The sequence below is a fragment of the Muntiacus reevesi genome, chromosome 13 (genome assembly GCF_963930625.1).
Source record: "Muntiacus reevesi chromosome 13, mMunRee1.1, whole genome shotgun sequence".
NCBI lineage: Eukaryota > Metazoa > Chordata > Mammalia > Artiodactyla > Cervidae > Muntiacus > Muntiacus reevesi.
In genome coordinates, this window is record NC_089261.1 from 65,406,655 (window position 1) to 65,430,068 (window position 23,414).

General features: G+C 41.8%; 1 protein-coding gene across 7 annotated transcripts in view; it reads left to right on the forward strand.

The window, feature by feature from the left end:
• The window catches only part of ARFIP1 (ADP ribosylation factor interacting protein 1), a 138,410-nt gene extending 128,112 nt beyond the window's left edge, over positions 1-10,298 (forward strand). For all 7 annotated transcript variants that reach the window (XM_065904331.1, XM_065904328.1, XM_065904335.1 and 4 more), the window contains one exon: positions 8,434-10,298. In XM_065904331.1, coding sequence (XP_065760403.1) covers positions 8,434-8,589 — 156 coding nt within the window. In that variant the 3' untranslated portion in view covers positions 8,590-10,298. The remainder of the gene's footprint in view (positions 1-8,433) is intronic.
• Positions 10,299-23,414: the final 13,116 nt, after the last annotated feature.

Below are 23,414 nucleotides of genomic sequence, written 5' to 3' on the forward strand. Positions count from 1 at the left end.
TAGTGCTGTAATGATCGCCGCATGTATCTGTTCCTGTTGTTAGCCGTCCTCTCTACCTTGCAGCACCTCTCCTGTACACACAGCTCACACTCTCCTTTGCTGCTTTGTTTTCCTTTGTAGCAAGTGTCATCATCTGACGCACTGTGTACCTTACTGACTGTGTATCTCTTTATTCCCTCAATAGAATACAGACTTTGTGAGAATTGTCTTGTTTTGTTGCTTGCTTGCATTCCAGCCCCTGGAGTAGTGCCTAATACCAATCTCTGGTAATATTTACTGAGTAAATGAATGTAAGTAACATTTTAAGTGCAATATTTTTTTTCCTCTGAATATAAAGTGAAGACATTATCTTTTTTAACTTTTCCTTTATTTTGTTAATAAAAAATGTTAAACACATTCAGAAGAATGTTTTAACATACAGGCAAGATATAAATAGTAATGACAACAAATAGCAGCCACTTTCCTACCACCCAGGTTAAGAGGCAAAACTGTCAATACTTCTGAAGCCTCCGTGGTGCTTGCCCTTATCTCATTTTCCCTCATCTGCTCCCTCTATAACCCTTGTTCTGAGTTTTTCATATTGTTGTTGGTTTTCTGTAAGTTTTACTACATTTGAATGTCTCATTCAGTTACATGGGTTTCCGAACTTTATGTAAATGGAATTCTGCTGTGAGTATTCTGTTTTGTTCTCTCTGATCTTCCTGAGAGCCATCCATGTTGATACATGGAGATCATTTATTTTCGCACCTATATATTAACAGTATCCCCATTGCACAAGGAAATTGTAGTTTATCGGTTTTCCTGTAAATACAAATTTGGGGATGTTTTCTTGTATTTTTATAATAAAAACAGTGTTGCTATGAACATATTTGTGCATGTCTCATGTAAAAGTGTAGTGAAGTAAAAGTGTTAGTCGTTCATTCGTGTCCAACTCTTTACAACCCTGTGGACTGCAGCCTGCCAGGCTTCTCTGTCTGTGGAATTCTCTAGGCAAGATAACTGGAGTGGGTTGCCATGCCCTCCTCCAGGGGATCTTCCCAACCCAGGGATTGAACCCAGGTCTCCTGCATTGCAGGCAGATTCTTTGCCATCTGAGCCATCAGGAAAGCCCCATGTCTCATGGAACACATGTGCAGGTTTTTCTAGGACATGTTTTTTTGAGTTAAATTGCTGTTCCATAGGGTATGTGCATCTTTAATTTTACTTGTTAATGCCAAATTCTTTTCAAACGTAGTTCTACAAATTTATACAACAATTGGCAATGTACAAGAATTGCTATTAAGTTTTCCTATCGTAGAAGATAAAAAATAACATCTCATATCAGTCTTAATGTGCATTTTCCTATTTTCTTGTGAGGCTGATGTCTTTTCATATTTAACTGGCCACTTCTGTTTCCTCTTCTGTAAAATGCACGTCCATGTTATCTGCTCCTTTTGACCGGGTTGTTGGTGTGTGGGTGTCCTTCACGTTTTCGGCATATGTACCCTTTGTCAGAGCCTGTAATGCAGACCGCTTTCCCCACTTTGTAGCTTCTACTTTCACTGTCTTTGGGTGAATAGGAATTCTAGACTTCAAAGTAACTGAATTTAACAGTCTCTTCTTCATAACTTATGCTTGTTTATCTTTAAGAAGTTCTTTGATACCTAAGGTCACCTGGAAACTTTCCCACCCTTCTGTCCAAGTATACTACCCTCAGAGCTCTCCTCTGACCAGTCCTTGACAGTCTGTTCTCCAGAAGAGATCTGGAACTCAGTCACATTGGCAGAGGTGACTGAGAACAGGTCAGTTTTGGAAAACGTTTTTACGCAGATAGGAATCAAGTGAGAGCTAGCCTGTAATATTTTGTTTTACGTCTTTTGTTCTAGCTGTGGTTTTCATGGTGGCATTCCTGGTGGCTCAGTGGTAAAGAATCCGCCTGCCAGTGAGGTTCCGCCCCTGGGTCGGGAAGATCCCCTGGAGAAGGAGATGGCAGCCCACTCCAGTACTCTTGCCTGGGAGGCCCCAGGGACAGAGGAGCCTGGCGGGCTGAGTCCATGGGGTTTGCAAAAGAGTTGAATGTGACTTAGTGACAAAACAACAAGTTTTCATAGACTCTAGTGGCTTAGAGGAAAGAGGTTTGGTCCTGAAATCAAACTCCACTCGTGTAAGGTAAACCCAGGTTATAACTTTAATAATTTGACCTTATCTTAGTAGGTACTTAGACAAATCAGCTTTCATTTTAAAGCTTGTTTTAAAAGTGGTTGCCATGCAAAACTTTTCTATCTAGACATAGAAAAGGAGATCAATATGAATTAAAGTCTGTATTAAGAATGTTTAAACAAAATTTTAATGTAATACTGTTAACATGAATGTTGTTAACCAAAGGATAGGTAGGAAGAAATTAAGTGCCTCCTTGGTGCTTGGAAAATGTGTTCATTTCAGAAGTACAGAATCATCGGGTTATAGAGGGACCCTTAGAGGTTCTTCTGAGGTGATCCGTCAGGCAGAGGAATTCCTTCTACAGCATCTCTGCCCTTGGACTGAAGGCCTTGTCAAGGCAGGCATTGTGGGTAAAGGGTGCAGTGTCCATGCACTCTTGTCAACAAAATTGATTTGCTTAGTGCACACCTTTTTTTCATTGTGCTCTGGTAAATGTCACATCACTTTCTAGCTTTGAAAAGGAAGAAAACTCAGATTCTGGTTTCACTTACAGCACTTTTCTGGCATCAGTTGTATGTGGGTATTTTCCTTCCACACAGACAGTTCTCTGGTTTTCTGGACACTAGTGGGGTGTCCTAAAGTTCAGTTGACTTCTGACCCTGTGGCTCCCCCCGCAGCCCCACCTGCACACACGGTGGGGACTCGGGAATCACCTGTGCCTCTGACCGATCAGCTGCCAGGAGCCCCTCAGGAACCTCAGTCCTTGTCAGAGCAGCTCACAGAGCTCAGGAAACAGCTTCCTTATTACACCCCCGGCTCATCACAGAAGCACTGAAGATGCAGACGTCCACTGGGCAAGGTGTGGGAGGGCTCTGAACACCAGCTCTTGTGCCCACGGGGTTTGGCGGGAGCCACCCTCCTTGTTTGTGGCTGCGTCAGCCGGCCCAGACATTGTCCAGACCGATACTGTAGGGATTTTCACACAGGCTTCATTGTGTGGGCACGGCTGATTAAATAATTGTCCAGAGGTTGGGGGGTGAGGGTGAAAATTCCCACCTAATCACAATTTAGTTCCCCTGGCAACCAGTCTCAAGCTATGGTTATCTAGGGGCTTTCCAGGAATCTTATAAAGTCTGGTGTGGTTGACAAGTGCTTGTGAATAACAAAAGACACTCCTTTCACCTTTAATAGCTCTGGGACTGTTTCAGGAACTGAACCAGAGACCAAGTATTACAACTAAAGATGCCTCCTTGGGTCCTATCACTTAGGAGATTAACAGATTTTAGGAGCTCTGTGCCTAGAATGGGACCAGAACACAGTATGTATTTCTTATTACAAATCACAGGATCACATTCTTACTTCTTACAAGTTCCAAATCAATAGTTTCTAAATAAAGGAAATTTTATCTCACTAAAAAAAGTGAATGTCATGTGGAGGTTTAAACCGTCAAATAGGTAAATTTAGATTCCACTGAAATCGAACGAGTACTTACTCTGTGTCAGACACTGTACTAGGTAGCATCTCATTTCATTTAACCTTCCGGCAGCACAACAAACACGGTTCTCGGTGACGGCGGCCCTAACGGACAGATAGAGACCTTGGCCAGTGAAGTTAGAAGGACCCTGTGCCTGGTACCCCTGGAAAGCCGGGCCTGGCCCACATGCTTCCTGATTCCAGAGCTCCTCTGGTAATCTCTATGAAAGAACGGTACTAGTAATAGGGATGTTTTACTGATGATCTAGATGAATAACAAATGCAAATTTGGGGAGGCTGTGCCCAGTATCAACTATACCTAATGCAAGGCTTGCCAGAAAATTGGAAATAAAAGTTATGAAAGAATCTGTATTCCATTTACTCAAAAACTGCACTTAGGTCTTGAGGCTGGTTAGTAGCAGTTTTGAAACCATGTGACTCAGATTGGGACTTGAACCCATGTTCTTTTAGAATCGCTCGCCTGGTGACTGGACTTACTGAGGCCCAGGTTCTTTGTGTCTCAGTGCAGAAGGAACCCAGCGAGAGGCAGAGTGATACACGAGAAGTAGATCACAGGATGCTTGTGAGAGATGCGGTCAGGCAGTCAGGAGGCCTGTGCCCCAGAGTTAAGCAGCTGCATTTTTATAAGCAAAGGGAAGTGGGGGTGGGGAAAGACTGCCCTCTTCAGTAGACCTCAGGCTTACGTCCCTAGCACCCCCATAGTTTCCTGCAGGAGAGTGTCTGGCCCTACAAGGTCAAACTGTGATGATCATAGCACTTATTCACATCAGCAGAAGGATGTTAGCATTTTTTCTTTCACTTGATGACCTGGGGCATATCTCGTGCTTTCATGGTTAAGCAAGCCGCTCTGTTCCGCGGTGTTCTGAGAGCTTTCTTGAGCGATTATTGACTTACAGCGGTCTCCCAAAGTTCCCTAGGTTTCCCTCTATCTGTAATCCCTGTTGGGACTTCTCCAGCTGCCTGTGTAGCTGCCCTGTTCTATCTATGTCAGGTTTGCCTTCCTTGTTTGAGTGTCTGTTCCACAGCTGCTTTCTCTCTTAATTTCTCTCATGTATCGCAACCACCCTGCTTATTAGCTTTTCCTCCTCCTAGGCCTATCGTTCGGAGAAGGCAATGGCACCCCACTCCAGTACTCTTGCCTGGAAAACCCCATGGACGCAGGAGCCTGGTAGGCTGCAGTCCATGGATTGCGACTTCACTTTCACTTTTCACTTTCATGCATTCGAGAAGGAAACGGCAACCCACTCCAGTGTTCTTGCCTGGAGAACCCCAGGGACGGGGGAGCCTGGTGGGCTGCCGTCTGTGTGGTCACACAGAGTCGGACATGACTGAAGCGACTTAGCAGCAGCAGCAGCAGCAGCAGCAGGCCTGTCATTCTGCCTCTGATTTTCCTCCTTTTCACTGTGTTTTCTAAACCCTTATTAATTCCTGCTGCTGCTGCTAAGTCACTTCAGTCGTGTCCGACTCTGTGCGACCCCATAGACGGCAGCCCACCAGGCTCCCCCGTCCCTGGGATTCTCCAGGCAAGAACACTGGAGTGGGTTGCCGATTCCTTCTCCAATGCATGAAAGTGAAAAGTCAAAGTGAAGTCTTTCAGTCGTGTCCAACTCTTAGCGACCCCATGGACTAGGAGAGCACATTCTTAATCTTTTTCATGGATGCACCTCTTTTGCTGCCTAACAAAAACACCCACAACTTAGTGACCTAGAGCTCTATTATTTCCCACAGTGGCCTGGTGGCTTTCAGCTGGAAGGCCTGCTGGGCTCTGGGAGCAGCTGGAGCCATTGGACCTCTGTCCCTGTGGGCTTTCATCCAGGAGGGAGGCTAGACAGGGCTTCCTCACACTGCAGCAGCAGTGATCCCACATGGCCGGCACTTGTGTATCAGGCCTCATTTTCCGAATTTTATAGCTGAGCTCATTGTCACTGCAGCAACCTCCCCAAGGGTGTGGACTGAGAGGGCTGATCGGAGCCACTGTTGTAAGTTATTATAATGGTATGCTTTGCTCACCTCCTGATTGCCTTCTCTGTGCTCAGGCGCTCAGTCGTGTCCGACTCTGTGACCCCATGGACTGTAGCCCGCCAGGTTCCTCTGTCCATGGGGACTCTCCAGGCAAGAATACTGCAGTGGGTACCCTGTCCCTTCTACAGGGGATTTTCCTGACCCAGGAATCGAACCGGAGTCTCCTGCATTGCTGGTGGCTTCTTTACTGTCTGAGCCACCAGGACATCCCAGTTGCCTTCTGGGAACCTGCACTTCCTATGATCATACTGTCTCCTGAATAGTTGCCCCTGAGTGGAGATCTGTCAACATCCCCCTTATCTCAGAACCAGAGGGCCAGGGAAGCTGGAGTTCTGCCATCCCAATGTTCCCTTTCAACCTTTCTTGAAAATACCCTCCTATCCCCACAAGTGCCTTTTTTTTTTAAGCTAACAAGATGTACTTTTACTACCCGTTTATCATATTAATCATCATTTTCCACTGCCCTCCGCTTCAGTTATCCTTGTATTCTTGTATCCCTAGTCCAGTGCCTGATACACAGTGTCAAAGGTTTTGTGTTATCCTTGTACCTGGTACCAAAGCCTTTCATTTAGGAAGGTTGCAGGCCTTAAATTTCTGACCAGATGAATTCAAGGTATTTTTTAGTTGTCGTCATTTCATGCTATCTGGCCCTGTTAAACTATCTCATTGCCAGAAGCTTTCTTATCTTTGTCAGAGAAAAAGGAAAAAAATCCCTTTTATTTTTTTAAACAGCTTAAGTTGAATCGGCAGCTTCAGATGCCCTGAATGTTAGGCTTGAGCTATTCATTCCCTGGGGTCAGTACTTATTTTGTTTCTTACCTGCCTCCTACCTTTCCAATCCCTTAAGAATGTAAGCTTGGAAGAATGCATTTGAATCAAATCTAATGACGTGGATGAAACTGGAGCCAGAGTGAAGTAAGTCAGAAAGAAAAACACTAATACAGTATATTAATGCATATATATGGAATTTATAAAGATGGTAACAATGACCCTGTATGTGAGACAGCAGAAGAGACACAGATGTATAGAACAGACTTTTGGACTCTGTGGGAGAAGGCGAGGGTGGGATGATTTGGGAGAATGGCATTGAAACATGTATATGAAACGAATCGCCAGTCCAGGTTTGATGCATGAGACAGGGTGCTCGGGGCTGGTGCACTGGGATGACCCTCAGGGATGGGATGGGGAGGGAGGTGGGAGGGGGGTTCAGGATGGGGAACACATGTGCACCCATGGTGGATTCAAGTCAATGCATGGCAAAAACCACTACAATATTGTAGAGTAATTAGCCTCCAATTAAAATAAACAAATTCTTTAAAAAAAGAATGTAAGCTTGAGAGGGAAGGAATGTTTTTCTGTATCTCCTAGAACAGTACCTGGTATTTAGAAGATACTTAATCTCTGTTGAATGAATAAGTGAATGAAATAAAAAGTTTTCTAAGATACTTTAAAAATCTGTTACTGAAAGTGTGTATAGAAAGTGAAAGTGTTAATCAGTCATGTCCAACTCTTTGCAACCTCTTGGACTGTAGCCTGCCAGGCTCCTCTGGCCATGGATTTTCCAGGCAAGAATACTTGGGTGGGTAGCCATTCTCTTCTCCAGGGATCTTCCTCACCCAAGGATCAAGCCTCGGTCTCCTCCATTACAGGCAGATTCTTTACCTTCTAAGCCACAAGGGAAGCCCTAAGTGTGCATAATACAGTCCATTTATGTTTTTAAATATTGTATATAACCCTAAAAAATTTCTCAACAGGTACACAATAAAATGCTAACAGTGATTCTCTTGGGTGGGAAGGAGAGGAATAAATGCAGAGTGGAGACTTGATTTTATAATTTTGAGCATATGCCATTTTTACAATATTTTAATCTTAAAAATAAAGGCTTTACAAATAAAAACTATCCAATATAAATATATTAAGTGTTTTCCTTTATAGAGGTACATAGACAAATGGCTAGAGACTGCATGTGTGTTAATAGTGAATACAGACATCTTATCATATATGTTATATCCTATTTTTTCACTTAACATCATATATCAGATGTTTTTACATCATTAAAAATTATTAAAAGGCAGTTTTAGTAAATATTGCATTGGATGGGTAAATTTTATACTTTATTGTTGAACAGTTTGAACTTATAAATAAGACTTAAGGAAACACTTCATTCATAATATCTTTGTGATATTTTGCTGGTATCTTTAAATAGAAGAGTCATAGAAATAGTGTTACCTGGTTAAAACATACTCATATCATTCGAAGTAATACGCAGTTGAAAATAACTGAGAGGCATATGAACTTTAAGTAAATGGTCTTTTGGGGCGGCTCTTGCCACCATTTCTTCAATCTGTGCAGAGAACAGCAGTATTTAAAAGTATTCAGCATTTTAAATACTCAGTTTTCACTTAAAGTGTAGCCTTAATGATGTCCATACTTGGCACAGATCATGTATCATATAGTAGTTATTTATATATAATTTTGCTTCTTTGACTTTGAACATACTTAGTTTAAAGAGGGACCTACTGATACTTTTAAATTAAGGTATGCTCAATAATGTTTGAATATGGTTAGCATCTTATTAAACTGATCTGTTCCCTTCAGGGAAGTTAAAAAACTATGAAAGGCTCAGTGACTTTGTAAAACAGTGTACTGTTGGTATGTGTGAAATATTTCATCAAAACAACTTTTCCTCCGGAAGAGATATGCTCTTTCATTAAGACATGTAACAAATTACCTTATATTTTATTGTCATTGGTGTTAATAACTCTCCTCTGTTCACAGGTTAAAGTATTACACAATCAGCTGGTCCTTTTTCACAATGCCATTGCCGCTTACTTTGCTGGGAATCAGAAGCAGCTTGAACAGACACTTAAACAGTTCCATATCAAATTGAAAACCCCTGGAGTTGACGCCCCGTCTTGGCTTGAAGAACAGTAAAATCACACCTGGAAACAAAGAGAAAGTCACATTGTTATATTTCTAAACAAACCTAGTAAGAATTAAGCAGAGTTGGGGGAAGAGGGGAGGGGTGACAACCATTGTAGTGATTCTTGCACAAACAGCTTTAATTTTTCCCTTTTTCATACTTTTAACAATTGAGCTGTTAAATTTGATGGGGAGGTGGGTGGTTTTAATGTAAACATAATTTCTATAACCTGAACACAATAATCTTCCTTTTTGAGAAATCCTTTTGTATTGTGAGGGTTGATGGCTATTTCTCTAGTTTGAAAACACCTAATATAGATTTGCACTGACAAGATAAAAATTCAAGGTTTTTGGTCCTGCAAATGAGGACCAGTTGTAACTTTTCCAAAGGAAGGTTTACATGATTTGTATCAACATCAGATATTTTATATAAGAGTATATTAAACATCTTTAAGAGAGTCATTTTCATGTATTGTCTTAAAGAGAAAAAGAGACTATTTTGCAGAGTAATATTATATGGTGTTCCTGCAGCACCCACACAGAGGCGGCAGCTCTGATGAATGACTGATTGGCTTGTGGAGTTGTGGCAGATACCTTTTTAAAAATGAATCTCTACCATTGTAATTTTGTTTAGACTTTTTCTTCAAGACACAGGAATCACACTGTCATTTCTTTGAGGCTTTTGAACTTAAGAATTTGCATTACCCAAAGTCATGGAGCAGTTCTGTTAGCAATTTCTTTTGATTCATAATGAAACCTGCTTGAGAGAATTTTTTTGACAGGTGGATCTGGGAGTAGAAATTCTCAGTGGTTTCTAGAGTAAAAAATCTGTGCTTATTAGAAAGCTAGTTTTTGGGTAAATTCCATTTTGACAGAAGTGAATTCCTAGACAGCTTTCATTGACTTCCATATGTAACAATACCGGTTAAGCCTTAAATCACAGATATGTGCCTTCTCAGATACAGTAGTTCTCATTCAACCAATGTACATAAATCCATAAAGAAGCCCCTTTCAGATAATGTTTGATGTGTCTGTTCCTTCCTTGGAAAGGAGCACTGTGTATAAATGTTGAATTTCTTTATATTCATTAAGCCACGTTTAAGGTTTATGGAGAAATCAACTTCTGAATTTGCCATTTGGATTTTCCTTGTTCCTTTTGCGAAAGGGGAAGACGAAGGACTTGTTTGCCTTTGAGTAGGGGAAAAGGACTGTGGGTCAGTGTGGTTGCAGCAAGACGGCGGGGCTGGAAGGGCCTGTGCTGTTTCGGTTGCTCAGCACTGTTGGTTCTGTGTATGGCCTTCTGCGTGATTTTATCAGTAATGTAACCCTTTTTCAGTATAAGTTCTGTTGATTTTTGTCATAGACATAAATTAATATCTTGAGATACATCTCTTCACCTGTTTATTTCTTTTGTGTTGAAATGAAGTACTTAAAATTACTGTTATACCAGAACTTCATGGACTGTAAGATTTGTTATATATGTTCAAATGCCATTTAGCTGGTTTTTTAATTAATATGCTTGTTTTCAATGCTTAACACAGTTTAATGTGACTGTAAATCATAAACCTATTTTTAATCATTCCCTCCTGTATATTTGTACTCTGAGAGAGCCTTATTTTGTTCTTCCAGCAGAATTACTACTTGTGATAGTTCATTTACATTCCCCAGAATGTGCCTCTGGTGTGAATTTTGTATTCTTATTAAACGTGTTTGCTGCGGTACCTCATATCTCTGCCTCTTCATAATTGAGAATAAGAAACAAGTATTTGGAAAAAGAGAGGACGTGTGATTTGCCTTTGGAAACAGTGACAGTGACCAGAAGACGATGCTTCTGTCCTTTAGATTGTGTTATTTCAGTAAGTTACTCTCGTCCCTCACTGGGGCTCTGCTGGGAGCAGAACATGTCCACTCTTACATACTTCAATAACAGCTGCAGCTCAGTAATTAAATCATTTCATGGATTGATGATTTTCAGAAGAAACTAAAATTTTCAGTTATGTTAAGTAGTGAGTACATGTGCCAAAGAAATAAGTAAATTAATATGTTGTTTAGTCGCTCGGTTGTATCCGACTCTTTTGTGACCCCATAGACTGTAGCTTGCCAAGCTCCTCTGTCCATGATATTTCCCAGGCAATAATACAGGAGTGAGTTGCCATTTCCTTCTTCAGGGGATCTTCCTCACCCAGGGACCGAACCCTCCTTTTCTGAATTGGCAGGCAGATTCTTTACCACTCAGCCACCAGGGTAGCCAAATTAACATATTAGCCAGCGGTTTATTTACATTGTTAGGAAAGCAAGTCATAAGTAGAAAAAAGTTAGAAGAAAATCTCAAAAATTGAGGATAACTTCCCAAATCATTAAGTACTACATGGGACCCCTTAACTCCCCCTGATGTTACATTCTTTCGTTACCAGTTGTTTGTATTATAAGCTCTAGTTTGAATATCCTTTCACACACATGCATACCAGGTTATTACCTTAGGTTAGATTTGTAAAGTGAATATGAGCCCTTACAAAGTGTATGAGTTTATTATGCATTGCCAGTTGTCTTTCAAGAAAGATTTTGCCAATTTATACATGTGTGCCTGTTTAGCATATTTTTTAAAGCCGGTACACATAAAAGGACATCATGCAGACATCAGCAGAACATCGTTTTGTAAATAAGTGGAAAGGGAAAAATTGTCAAGAAGGTAAGGGCTAAACCATCAGGATTTGGGGAATTGTGGGGTGTGAGGCAGGGGATGGATAGAAATGTCTAACTTCTCTCTCATTAAAATAGAAATTATTCAAGGAGGAAAATGCAGTGAAGAGCAAGTCTGTGAAGTTGAACTCTTCATCCTGTTAAAAGGTAAGCGGAGGCATATTAAAAAGTGTAGGCTTTATATTTAAGGTTGATTGGAATCAAGCAGCAGCAGCCCGAGACCTGGTCAGCCCTCCACCAGCAGGAGCTGGGGCTGAGGGAGGCCGTGGGAGAGCAGGGCTAGGTACCAAGGAGGAGACGCATTTGACCGGCTGCAGCTGAAGGCTTGCTTTCTTGGGAAAGCCTAGTTGGCTGTTTGTGACTGGTTGTCCTGAGCTTTGGTTTTTCTTTTTTCTTTGTCAGTTGGCATTGGGATCTCAGTTCCCAAACCAGGTACCCAACGCTGCGCTCCCTGCACTGGAAGCATAGAGTCTTAACCACTGGACCACTGGGGAAGTCCCTTCATCATAAGTGTGAGGCACTTCTGACTTGGTGTTGGTTTGCTTACATAGACTACTAAGTCATTAAAGCCACCTCAGTCTAAAGGCCTCCTTGTCTGTTTAACAGTCCCAAAGCTTCCAAAATGTTAGGGCCCTAGAAGGACCTCGACTTAACAGAAGTAGTTTAGCTGAAATGTAGACTTTAAGAGGCATCTTTTCAATATTCAAAGCATATTGATAATATTATGGAAGTGTATCCATGTGAAACTAGGAGTTTCCTTAGAGATACCTGTTTAAGGCCCCCCCCTTTTTTTTCCACAAAGGCCCCAAAACATCAGACCAATTTAGCCAACTCCCATAGCCAAATGTAATGCCAGGTGAGTATTTGCAACTTAATGTGCGCATTCCTCTTTAAATCCTTCCGATTTCAGCTGCAACTATATAATTAATTCAGCGTGTCAGAAGTGTCGTTTCTTCTGTGCTTAGTTGCTCAGTCATGTCCAACTCTTTGGGACCCCATGGACTTAAACTGCCAGGCTTCTCTGTCCTTGGGGGATTCTCCAGGCAAGAAGACTGGAGTGGGTTGCCACGCCCTCCAGGGGAACTTCCCGACCCAAGAATTGAACCAGTCTTCTGCATTGCAGGCAGATTCTTTACCAGCTGAGCTCAGAGAAGTCTGAGTTACCAGGGAATCCTGTCATTCCTTCTTCTAAAGCACTATATGGATAAATATAGTTGAAAAAAATAATGCACCCCCAAACAGAATCATATTAGATACATTTCAAAGTGTATACCATCCACTGATCTTTAACTTAACATATTCTGAAATACTGTAAACCCAAAAAGGATTATATTAAGTAAAACTATACATATTGTAAAAGCTAAAAATAAATCTTTTAATCATGGGACTGTTAATTTGAAGAATAATGTGATACCTCATGTGCCCAGTCTCCTTTACCCTTCACTTGAGATGGCTGTAAGATGTGAAAAATGAAAGTATATTATCTAAACTGCTAATTCGGTGTAACATTTGTAGTTGATTCATACTGTTGTGAAATACTAAGAATACCTGTATTTTGTAGTAATATTCCTTTTTAATATCTTTTGCCGGTAGCTCTTGAACCTTTCTGGGAGGGTTGAGATTGTCTGAGATCCTTTATTGTAACCAAATTTAGGCCTTTAAAAAAAAGGTATTCTCCCTGTAAGACTGCAGATTTTTATGCTGGCTAAGATTGACTGTCCAGTTGTGAATAGGCTATTTTCTGACCAAAAGGCCAATTCTATTTTGCATTAGTCCTTAGCTAGCTTTACAACAGATCAAGACCTGTTAAAATAGAATGGCGGTGCAAACAACTTACACTTTTAAGGACGTGCATTGAATTCTCTTCTATGTTCCCACTTGAAGGTTTCCTGCTCGACAGGTTTCCTGACATAAATGGGTCTTTATAATAAATTGCCAAGTCATTCTCCTAATGTACAGAAAATGATGAAGTTCAGCTTTGTTTTTTGTGAAATAAAGGCTAACTCTTGGCAGTTTCTGTATATGAAGTGAGAACTATTTATTATTCTGGTCATAACTCTGCTATGGGAAGACTGTGTGTGTGTTAGTCACTTGGTCCTGTCCCACTCTTTGCGACCCCATGGACTGTAGCCCACCAGGCTTCTCTGTCGTGTGATTCTCCAGGCAAGAATACTGGAGTGGTTTGCCATGTCCTTCTCCAGGGTCAGGGGGTCTTCCTGACCCAGGGATCCAGCCTAGGTTTCTGACATCGCAGGCAGATTCTTTACCATTTAAGCTACGCTCCATGTGAAGGAGGGAAATTGGGCCCAGTCTGACAACCGTAACTCTGTTCCTAAGTGGTAAATTATGTTAGTTAATACGCTAGCAGATCTAGGAATGTCAATGACATTTTTGCAAGTGAAACTTCCATTTAAAAAAGCATTGGTATATTTACACTTGTGTGTAAAATAGATACCTCGTGGGAAGCTGTTGTGTATCACAGGGAGCTCAGCTGCATGCTCTGTGATGACCTAGAGGGGTGGGGGAGGCTCGGGAGAGAGGGGGCATTTGCATACACATGGCTGATTCACTTTGCTGCGCAGCGGAAACTAACGCGCATCCTAAAGCGACTACACTCCAACCAGAAGCAACACATAAACGACAGCTGGGTCTCTGCCCAAGCCAGGCTTTGCTCAGTCAAAGACTGAGCTTTCTGCAACTGGTTTGTTGTGAGTTGTTGATTCGTAAGAAAAATGATAGAACCAGACATCACCTTGTTGGCCTTAGACACAAAAATAACTTTCTATAATAGACTTTTCCTTTTGCTTTGCTTTTGGTACAGGTATGTGTTTGTATAAATATCTTATAAGTGAAATGTACATCAAGTTGGCATGGGGCACATAGGAAAGAAAAATGTAAACCCTACTGGTCTTCGTTATATGTTGGAGCTTTGATTATTGAAGTTCTACAGAAAAAGCAAAGTCTCACTTTAAAAAAAGAGTGGAGGGTATTATGGGGTAAGGAGAGGGAGGGTAGCTTTAATCCTGTTGGCCTTGCTGAAAAGTTTTTACATTACAAATATTTTAGAATAGTGAATTAGGTACTATATCTAGAGAGAGAGAGATGCAGCTTGACTTCGATCCTCCCCCTACGTGATTTCTAGGGGCTTCTCTAATAGCTCAGTTGGTAAAGAATCCACCTGCAATGCAGGAGACCCCAATTCAATTCCTGGGATAGGCTACACACTCCAGCATTCTTGGGCTTCCCTTGTGGCTCAGCTGGTGAAGAATCGACCTGCAATGTGGGAGACCTGGGTTCGATCCCTGGGTTGGGAAGATCCCCTGGAAAAGTGAAAGGCTACCCTCTCCAGTATTCTGGCCTGGAGAATTCCATGGACTAGTCCATGGGGTCTCAAAGAGTCAGACACGATTGAGCAACTTTACTTCATAAGTGATTTCTAAATCTGTGTTAGGAAGCTTTTTATGAAAAGCTACCTAAAGTTTTAGGCAGATAATTGTACTTCTTTCCTTTGAGGAATATATATGTACTTATGGCTAGGCTCTAAGCTCTTGAGAAAAGCAGAGGGTATTGCTTTTTATTCACCCTGCATCCCCAGCTCCTTGAATAGATTTTAGCTCAAAGGAGCCATGTAGTAAAAATGTGTCTGCTTTTTGATATACAATTCTCATATAGAAAAACATTTGGAGGTTGCACTGCCATTTCATTTGAATGAATTATAAAGAAGGTGGTACAGTTATATCAATAACTTATTCTGAATCAACATCAGGGTGTTAACTAAGGTACTAGGATGTTTACAGATGAATGGCCATTTTTTTTTTTTTTAATAAAAATGTAGAGATATTGGCAGACTTAGAAAAATCACCATTTTACAGCCCCTACTGAAATATTGTTTCACATAGGGATCACCAGTGGAATGTAAAATCATTAGAGATTGAAAGAAAACAGATTATGTCCAAAATACAAAGCATTGCTTCACATATTACTCAGTGTGAATGGGGGGAAAGGTGCCATTCCTAAGAGTTTTGTGCTTAGCATCTACCTCGAGAGATCAAAGTTAGCATCGCTAATAACCAGACAACCAGTAAGATACCTCCAGGTATGATGCAGTGTAAGTTATCCAACATCACTTGTGAGATGACATAGTTCCACTGGCATTGTTTGGCCTACCTCTCATCAGGACTTTTACCTTAAATTCCAGTGAACAGAGAATACAAGGGAATAAAGAATAAATACCATAAAGAATTCATTGGACAGACCCAGAATCTGGGACTTCCTACAAGACAATTGGTATAGTTTCTTCAAAAAGTCGGTCAGGAAAGAAAAATACTTAAGAAATTTGTTAGAAGATAAAAGAGACTTTAGATTACAGTTCAAAAAATAGCTATTGGCAGAGTTAGAAAAATCATTTGAAACACCTGGGGAACAACTGAACAATTTGAATTTGTATTCGACACAACGAGGGACTTTTCATCAACTTTTTGAGATGTGCTCTTGTGGTAAGGTAAGGGAATAATAGCCTTATAGGAGATGCAGGCAAAAAAGTACTGAAAAGTGAAGTGGCCTGGTGTCTGAAATATACTCTCAAGTGGTTCAGAAGAAATATACACATCTCTACGTACATGTTTGCAGAAAGCTGGAGGAAAGAGAAAAGGAAGAGGAAAAAAGTCTTTAAATATGACCCCTGCTCAATCTTATGTATCACCTGGATGGAGGAGAGGTTGGGGGAGCGTGGACACTGTGACCGAGTCACTCTGGTGCGCACCTGAAACCGTCACAACATTGTTAACTGGCTATACTCCAATGTAAAACCAAGAGTTTAAAAAAAATAATAAATATGGCCCAATGTAATGGGTGGGTGGACATGTGGGATTTCATTGTACTGGTCTTTTAACTTTTCCTTTTTTGAACTTTTTCATAGTAAAAATTAGCAAGAAAATATCTAGGGTCTTTGGTCCAGAAATGCAAGTAGGCTTCTATCAAGTCTTCCCTCCTGCACCAGGGCGGCCATCAGGGGCTTCCTTTGGTTACAGCCGATGACAGCACGCGTTTCACTCCTGCAGCTGTCGGAACCCCTTCACCAGCATGTAAAAGAAATTGGTTTGTACTTAGAAGCACAGAAATTTTAAGAAGTGTAAAGTTGAACGGTTTTCTGTTTGTCAGTAAAGATTACAGAAACTTAGGACAGTTGAAGAAGTAGAAATAATTTAGCATATGAGGCTAGTTAGAAAGAAAGTCACGTGAGAAAACAAGCATTCACTAAAGTAGACATTTTTCTCATCAACGTTCTAAATAGCCGTGTGAAGCTATAAGAAGCTGTGCGTGCATGCACGTCACGTCACTCAGCCGTGTTCTGCTCTGAGACCCCATGCGCTGTAGCCCCCCAGGCTCCTCTGCCGCGGGATTCTCCAGGCAAGAGTACTGGAGTGGCGTCTTCCAGGGGATCTTCCTGACCCAAGGACTGAACACTGCGTCTCGTACGTTGCCAGAAGATTCTTTACTGCTGAGCCACTGAGAAGCCCCATAAGAAACTGTAAGGGAAGTTAAGTCTCAGAATTAAACAGTAACTTGGTGTTAATACCAATTTCTCTTCTATCTCAATTTTTTCTCCTCATAAGCAAGCATAGATGACTGAGAGTTAGTAGCGTACTGAGACGCTAGATTTCTTAAAGCTTAACTTCTTATAGTTTCACTTACTATAACAACTTAGATTGCTTACTTTAAGGTAAATTATATTTATACATTGGTATGACTTATTTTCAATCTGAAAGATATCTAAATAGTGGGACAAGTTGTCCTTAATTCACACTTGTTAAATTAATAAAATAGCTTAAATCTTTAAAGAACTCCCCAAATAAATAATGGATGTTTACATTGATCTCAAATTCTCTCTTTCTCGTTCCCTCACCCCTACCTTAGCTTGAACAAGGAAAACCCTGTGGATTAAAAGTTTCTAACTAGAAATAGAAGCAGTAAAAAAGCCCAGAGGATGTTTTGAGAATCTGAGTGTTTGCATGGCAATGGTTACTATATAATCACTGGTATGATCGAGTGAGTAAGAAGGAGAAATCTGTGTAGGTTTAAACGGTCGTGAGTGTTTGCTGAACAAACCGGTTGGCCCATCCATGTTGCCTTTCATCACCTGATCCCACTAACACCTTCGAAAGGGTCAGAGAGCTCCTGAAGTGGCTGGGGCAATTCCTTCTTGGACTGGTGTTGGCTGCCAGAGAAGGCCAGGCCTTTAATTAGTCAGTCAGATTCATTTAGCTTTCCCATGGTATGGACTTTAAAGAAAAAATAACCTGTCTTCATATTCTCTAAACATTTTTTTATCTAAAAAATCTCACTACATTTTCTTCTTTAAAAAAAAAAAAAAAAATGCATTTATTTAGGCTGTCCCGGGTCTTCTTGCTGCACCGGCTTTTCTCTGGTTGCGGTGAGCAGGCTCTCCTCTTGTTGCAGTGTGGGGGCTTATCTTCTTGCAGAGCAGGCGCTCTATAGGGCTTGGGGGCATCGGTAGTTGCGGTTCCTGGGCTCTAGAGCACAGGCTCAATAATTGTGGTGTGTGGTCTTTAGTTGCTTCAAGGCATGTGGATCCTCCTGGATCAGGGATTAAATGAGTGTTTCCTGCATTGGCAGGTGGATTCTTTACCCCTGAGCCACCAGGGAAGCCCCCTCACTACATTTTCTTTGTGAAGTTCAGCATTTCCCTCCAATTAAGGCAGTCATAAAATAAGATAGTTAGGAACTGCAAATGAAGAGCTCTAAGTCTAATGATAAAACTTTTGTGTATATATGTGTGTATACATGGGCTTCCCTGGTGGCTCAATGATAAAGAATCCACCTGTGATGCAAGAGCTGCAGGAGATGCAATTCAATCCCTGGGTCAGGAAGATCCCCTGGAGGAGGACATGGCAACCCACTCCAGTATTCTCACCTGGAGAATCCCATGGACATGGGTTGGCAGGCTCAGTCCATAGAGTCAAAAAGAGTCAGACGTGACTGAAGTGACTTAGCACACATGCACATGTATATATGTATATATATATATATACACATATATGATCTGTCTAAACTCACAAGGGAAGAGAAAGTACTACTCTTCATAGGAGGCTCTAGTCCTAACTTGCCTCTTTGTCCTTTTAAAAAAAAAAACAGACATCATAAGAGGCTGCTGTGCTGTCTTCGGGTTTTCAAGCTTTAGAGTCACTATTTGTGCTCATGACTAAAGCAATGAAAACAAGTCTTTTTTTCCCAAGACACAGTAGCTTCAGTCCAAGCCATTCCAGACTTCCTTGCCAGTGACCTCAACACTGACCTTGACCTATCCCAGGAAGAACTCTGTCTGTTTAGTTCTTTAAGCTCCTTTTTAAGTGAATGTCCGTTCAATAGTTCTGGCTCTTCATCACTATAACCTCTCATTTCCTCACAGTGGCCTGTTTGGAACCTTGTACACCTGGCCTACAAAACAAGTTTCCAGAAGCAGTGGCAGAACCAGAAGGCTGTCTTTCCAAGGGCCAGCTTGGCTGTCTTCATTTGAAATCAGAAATTCCCATCTCTTTTTGATTCTTAAGCCTCTGTATCAAATTTCAGAAGAGAGAAAATTCCCATTGGCTATCTATTTTACATATGGTAACATTTGAAATCAGAAATTCCCATCTCTTTTTGATTCTTAAGCCTTTGTATCAAATTTCAGAAGAGAGAAAGTCCCATTGGCTATCTGTTTTACATACTTTACATATGATGAACAAACATGGACGTTTCCATGTTAACTCTCCCTGTACGTCCTACCCTCTCCTCCCTTCCCTCCACTCTGTATCCATGAGTCTGTTCTCTGTGTCTGCATCTCCATTGCTGCCCTGCAAATAGGTTCAACAGAACCATCTTTCTAGATTCTATTTATATGCATTAGTATACAATATTTGTTTTCCTCTTTCTGACTTACTTCACTCTGTGTGATAGGCTCTAGGTGCATCCACCTCATTAGAACTAACTCAAATGTGTTCCTTTTTATGGCTGAGTACTATTCCACTGTGTATATGTACCACAACTTCTTTATCCATTCACCTGTCGATGGACATCTAGGTTGCTTCCATGTCCTAGCTACTGTGAATAATGCTGCAATGAACATTGAGGTAAAGCAATTATCCTTCAATTAAAAATAAATAAGTTTAATTTAGAAAAATTTCAGAAGAGAGAACCCAATCCCAATCCCCCTTCTTCCCAAACCATGTCAAAGCTAGAGGTGTTGTTTGGTCCAGGGTTGGGACACACTGCTACGCAATGGCCATCAGCGTGTCCTCGGACATGTTTCATGTGATCGGCCTGTATGTGCCTGCATTTCTGCACTTCACCGTGGAATGTTACAGAATCCGGTTATTCTCTTCATGTGCTGCACGTCATGCTCCAGAGAGCCTGAGTCCCATCCGGGGGCTTCCTTTCTGGCTTCTAGCAGCCTGTTTTGAATGTGTGTATAGCCCTCTCTCTGCCTTGCACACAAGAAGTTCTGTCCATGGTGATGATGGTCATTGCTGGAACTTCCAGTTTGGAAGGATAGAGGTCCACGGGCACCATTTGCCTGTGAGGAGGACTGAGTTTAGCTGGCAGACACAGTGACAACCAGCGATTCATTGTCAGGGCCCTTGGAGCAGATACGGTTATTCCTGAGACATGAAGATGAGTAAGGTGGCCCTGCCCTCAGACTTTGTGGATCGATAGGGATAAAGTCCATGTAAATCCTGGGAATTCGTGGTGTGGGGAATACATGCTATTGATTAGTGGTTGAGCGGGGAAGCAGCTCCAAACTGGACGGTCTGTGCGAGCACACGCGTTGTGTGCAGAGGGGTGCTTTTTGCCCTTGGGCAGCTGTGTCAGTGGAAACAGTGCTATCCGCACCGTCAAACTAAGCCTTACAGAAGTCAAATCTTAAATACAATACCGTGTTATTTATTCGTAGGCTTTGAATCTTAACACTGTCCCCTGCTGCTCCCAAACAGAATGCTTGATTTCCTTTCTTTCTAGTATCAATAGCACTAGAGTGTATTTAGACAAAGAGGCAGAGCTAGCCTATGGCTTCTAGGTCATCAGGGCAGCCTTGTCGGTCAGAATAAATGACTTGGTTTCTATCTGGAAGTCAACTTGAATGCTCCCATTTTTTTTTCAGTACTCCCGTTTTTGAGAGGGAAAAGAAACAGACACTAGTCCCTCACTGCTCAAACGTGTGGATTGTAACACACAAGGAGTAGGCTGCATGGCTGTGTCAGGGTTTCCCAGGAAAGCCCTCGAGTCCGCACAAATCCTCTTCTAGAACTTGAAGACAGTTCTGGTAAAAGTCCTTTATTGTGATACCGATGATTGAAGTCTAATGTAGACGACATCCGCTTACTTTGACAGGGAAGACACTCACATGCAAAGAATGTCATTGGTGGTTTTACTCCAGAGTTTTGGCCCGAGCAGAATCACATGTGACTGTTAACAGTCTGATGCTAACAAGGATTTGGGGGTGAGTCATCATCTCGGTGGCTGCGCCTTCTCCCGTTATGCCTGCTCCAGTCTCCTGAATCAGCCTCTCTGATTTCTTTATGGTGCCTCATCCCTGCCTGTCACACAGGACAAAGGTCTTTGAACATCAAGTGACCCTTGCAGACTCTGTACCATCCTCATGGGATCACAAGGGCCCCCCCCTTTTATGAGTTCCTGTGCGGGAGAGCTGCTGGCTAGAATTCCTTCCTTTTGCCCTCTCCTCCAGGAGACAAGGTTTAACCTGACTGCGCAGCAGGCAAGTAGGGTCTTGGGAATTAGCCTCATTACTGAGATCAACTGTGAAGAGGACATGCATGTAAAGGAAAGACTTCAAAGCTAGGAAATACGTTCAAATCTTTGATAATAAGGAATATGAAGAGCGGAACAAGTTGTGTGAACAACTAGCATTTTCTCTGCTTTTCGTTATTTATCCTCCCCTTAAAATTGCAAGTGGGACTTGTCTTTGTGACCCCAAATTTGAAATAAATACAAATCCAGAGTGAAAGGGTATTCAATTTTCCTGGGAAGAGAAACTCCCTCTTTTTTTGCATGTGTGTGAAGCCATTTCCAAATTTTAAAAATTCCCTTGTACGGTGTAAAGTCAAGTCCTGCATGTCACTGTGAGCTTGCTGAGCATCTCCTCCCCTCATCGTAAACCAGACACTGGGAGTGACACTGCTCACTCATCATCCCGCAGGAAACACAACAACTTGAAACTCAAAAATTCAGAAATCCCATCACTTGCATCCTCAACAAAAGGACGTGGTGGGCAGTGAATCTAGGGTCTTACTTAGAAAACCATCACCGTTTCAAGAAAAATTAAAGTCATTTGCTCTGTTCTCTAGCCTAGTCCTGAAACATCATCACCAATAGAAAAATATTTTGTATAGGTACATTTTACTCTTTTTTATGACTTAATATACAATTGACAATGTTGATCATGTGCACAAGAACACTACATAAAAGGAACTTAGAATGTGAGGGGAAATTGTTTCGTCCATTTTAACTACAAACGCCTGACCATGTAATACCACTCCCTCTCTGAGTTAGAGTAAATACAGGAGCCTCTTTCTTCAGGAGGGAGCCAGCAAGCTATTTAAAAGGAGTAAGGATGAGAAGTCCTGGATTTCACGCCATGCACCCCTGCCGGTTTTAGGCTGGTTAGCCCACATAGGGACGGAACTGTGAGGGCATGTGACACTGAGTGTTGTGACAGGGGTCCTCTGTGCAGAGGCCAGTCAGGACTTGAGTGATGGTGTTTCCAACAAAAAGCTCACCCTCTTCACCTTCTCCAGAGTGGTGCATTTTCCAATTTCCCTGGCAGTCCCGTGGCTGGGCATCTGCTTGCTATCGCAGAGGACGTGGGTTTGACCCCTGATCCGGGAAGACCCCACATGCCAAGGAGCAGCTGAGCCAGTCAGCACAGCTGCAGAGCCTGGGTTCAGAGTCTGCTCAGCAAGAGGCCTCCGCAGTGAGAAGCCTTTGCACCGCAGTGAGGAGCAGCCCCGCTGCCCTAACTGGAGAAAGCCTGCAGAGCAGCGACGCCCGCTGCACTCAAAACTGCACACGTAGTTTTTAAAGTGGTCCATTTTCATTATCTTTAGAAATCTGGCCTGAGAAATATTAAGATGCTAATTGCTATTGGCTAGTTTTGTTGTTTGCTATCATACCCAGAGTATTTACCTTCTTATTATGGAGTTAGCCAAAAAGTTAATTTGGGTTCTTCCATAAGATTTAACAGAAAAACCCAATGAACTTTTTGGCCGACCTAATAAAATAGCAGCTTAGTACAAAGGGATTGTTCATAAACTAAATACAAACTCAGTTTCCCAGAGGAGTAAAAAAAAGCTTTCCAAATTGCTAAGTCATCAACGTGGCTTTTCTCCCACCTTCATACACTCTACAAAGTCCTGCATGGGACATACACAACACACACACACACACACACCATTGCATCCCGATACTGCTGGTTCTCTGGGCTTCTGTTTGGGGGCTGCCTAAACTGTGTTATGGTTTCAAATTACTGCTTGCTCTTCTAACTTCTTGGAAGGTAAACAACTTGGAAACAGAACCGGTAGCCAAAGAAATTGGCATCTGACACCCTCTTTACCTTAATTCCTCTTGCTGAGACGCACACTTGTTTTTGATAATGGGTAGTGGAAAGAAGTGATATACTTTCATGTTTATTTTAAAGCTATTTTTTTCTCATAATTTGAATGTTATAACAGCTAGACATACATTTTTAATTAAAATCAACCAATTTTCTAAGCACTGAACCAAATGTAAACTAAAAAAAAGTCTAGCAGAAGGTTTTCTGGGTGAAAACTCAGTGATACCGGCAGCTTTTCTCTTACTTGAGTCTCCTTTTTCTTCCCTGTCTCCAAACTCACACACACACATCTTGGAAAAGGGAGGATGGACACTTTGCTCTAAGGAGACATGGAAAGGTAGGGACGAGGGGCGTCTGGTTACACCAGTCATATGTTGGATGAGGACTGTCTGAGGACTGTCTGTAATCCTCCTACCCGCAGACAAATGGGGCACCGCTGTTGACAAAGCACCTGTATTCACCTCTGGCAAACGGAAAGCCGTTAATGCTGCCATGGATATCAACACCA